The sequence below is a fragment of the Nestor notabilis genome, unplaced genomic scaffold, assembly GCF_000696875.1.
Source record: "Nestor notabilis isolate BGI_N333 unplaced genomic scaffold, ASM69687v1 scaffold30695, whole genome shotgun sequence".
Classification (NCBI taxonomy): domain Eukaryota; kingdom Metazoa; phylum Chordata; class Aves; order Psittaciformes; family Psittacidae; genus Nestor; species Nestor notabilis.
Window position 1 is genome coordinate 41,502 of NW_009930275.1, and position 2,725 is coordinate 44,226.

General features: G+C 36.4%; 1 protein-coding gene across 1 annotated transcript in view; it reads right to left on the reverse strand.

Annotated features, from left to right (window-relative positions):
• The window catches only part of CFAP69 (cilia and flagella associated protein 69), a 26,890-nt gene extending 25,332 nt beyond the window's left edge, over positions 1–1,558 (reverse strand). The window contains exons 1-2 of the mRNA XM_010015332.1: positions 1,499–1,558; positions 345–454 (exon numbers count right to left, since the gene is read on the reverse strand). Of these exons, the coding sequence (XP_010013634.1) occupies positions 345–430 (86 nt within the window). The 5' untranslated portion in view covers positions 431–454; positions 1,499–1,558. The remainder of the gene's footprint in view (positions 1–344; positions 455–1,498) is intronic.
• Between the last annotated feature and the right edge of the window lie 1,167 nt (positions 1,559–2,725).

Sequence of the window (2,725 nt, forward strand, 5' to 3'; positions counted from 1 at the left end):
TGCTGAAATCTTAAGAGGCCAGCAGTCCCAGAACAATTTACTTAAGACACCTCGGGGAACCTTGCTTCCAAGCAAGCTGGGGCCAATTACAATATAGTTTTGGATGATGTAATAAGAGGTTCCACAGATTCTGAACTGCTAAAATGGGTCCCTCTTTCATGTCAACAGAAACTGGACTCAAGGAAAACACAGTTTATGGAAAGGAAAGGTAATATAATAGATGCCTTGCAGATACAGATGCCTTGTAAATGGATGCTTTATGCATATCTCAGTTGCCTTAGAAAACATATGGACATGTTAATAAGGAATATTTTAATCTCTAAAATGAGGGCTGAAGTACTTACCCACATAATGTAATAAGTTCACATAAAGGCTCAGTGAAAGCTTCTTGTTTATTCATTTTTTCTGCACACAGGTTAAGAATATCCATTATTTGTGCTAAATCCTTAAGGGGCTTTTAATTTAAAGTTAAGGAAATCAAGTTGTTTGTACTGCTATGAATCAGAAGAAAAAGTTGAATACTACATTCATCATACTTCAGAGACATAACTGAGAAAAAGCAAGGCCAATGCTTTCGAAGTCAGATGTGTAAAATAATGCATATGAGTCAATCAAAGCAGCCTTATTCTACAACTCTTGCAAACCTGATTTAGCTTTTTTATCAGCTGAACTCACTGGAAATTCAGTACTGAATATTTAAAAATACAGGATGAAAAGTTTTTACACCACAGTGTCAGATTTAACTATCTAAATTCTGAGACAGCCTCGAGGTATTTAAATTCTTTCCTACTCTAGTCCCAAGTGACTAACTAAGGTTTGAAAATCTGGACCCAAACACATATTGAGATTATCAAATTTAGGGTAGAGGTAGAGGCACAAGATCAAAACCGAACAGATCACTGAGACCAAGAAGTTACAACTAATCCACTGATTTATGGAAACTGCCTGTAAGTACTTAGACACAACTCAATTGTGAAGTAATATGGCAGTTTAAATCACTGTGGCAATTAGCTGAACTGTATGAAATTAATCACATTTTTCCATATGCCCATGCCCTCTCTAGTACTTCTGATTACTGGAAGACATTCGATTTGTACTGCAAATATGAAACAAATTTCAGACAAATTAGTCTGACTTTATTTTAATTTAAAATGTCTCCTCACTGGAAGTAATTGTTATTTTATCTTCTGCTTCTTAAGTAAGTAACAATTATTATGCTTGCCTATTCTGAGTTGAAAGCAGATTAATTACATTTTGAGCACTTTCAACCACAGTAAAGGTGAGATCCCTCTACTGACTTTCATAGCAAATGAATCTAGTATCCAAGAATCTTGCTAACCTGACAGCCTTGGCTATGTGTGCACAAGGTCAATGATGAGAACGTGTGTGCTCTCCATGTGGACGCACAGCACATCATAAAATGCTTTGCTGAAAAGTCAGAGTACTATCATTCATAAAACACCATGAATTCAGAATTCTACAATGCCAAAAAGGATACAAGCCCATTTTCAAAACACTTGACTACTTTCTTGAGATTTTTCAGCTGCTCCTTTTCCAAATCTTTCTTAAGTAAAAGAATGGGAAACAGGTTTTAATTGCAGTTTTCCTTAGCATAATAAATGATTATGTCTATCCCCTTTTAAGTTTAAATGAAAGTGGAAACCAGAATAAAAAAGTCACAAGACACAAGGAAATTCTGAAAGTGCTTTGCAGCAGGATTAGCTCCTTGATCAAGTCTCATTTCTAAATACAGAGTCTATGCTCTTGTAAATCCAGAGGCTTTTCAAAACTCTACCTTTTGTTCAAATGTGTGGGCTCTTTCTCTTAAATTCTTTGGGATTCTATGAAAGACAACTAATAAAACCAAATCTATGTCACACCTGACACAAATGTGTAAAAATGTAGATCTAAGTGGCTTAGAGTGGAGCTCTGATACCACTAGGAAACAGTCTGCAAATTCAAAGTTGAAAGCAACTGAAGTGAGGAAATGTCAGGGTGTGTCAGTGATAGACAGCATTCATTCCAGCTCTTCTGAGCACCTCCGTGCTGGGCAAGAGCACCACACCTTGAGGCAGGCCAGAAAGCTGTTTCAGGAATGTACAAGCCCAGAATCCTAAGGGCATTTATCATACACTCTCTAGAGAAGCAGTAAACAACATCATCCAGCACATTTTAACTCAGTCACTCAGTTTATACTATCAGCTTTGCATAAAGTGGGGAGGGAGGGGAAACACAAACTACTTCTCTGTGGGACATTCACTTAAAATGTGGTATGTTTAATCAAGTTCTTGTTTTAAGAGTATAAATTATTAGGGGTTTAGATCAAAAGTAACTGATAGTTTAGTGAATTTAGACTGACAAATCTTCTTGTAGTCTGTGGAATTCCATGAGATGCTAATCTCCTGCGCACCCAGGTACTTGTATCTGGTTTTCAACACTGAACTTTGCATATCTCTCCTTCCTTTAAAATATTCTCCCTGGAGATACGTCAGCAGTTAACTTGGGCAATTACATAAATTCCTGACATATTTTCAGTAACTGTACTCTGCATGCTTTTCTGTTTCTCAGCTGTAGGTTTCAGCACTCTAAAACTCCCAGGTAAGCTACAAATTTTGCGTGTTTGAGGCCGTACTGGGTTATATATGTATAGATATATAGATATATATATCTTTTTTTATATATATGTAAAAACATCACCAACACCGTTCTTTATTGCTATGACCAT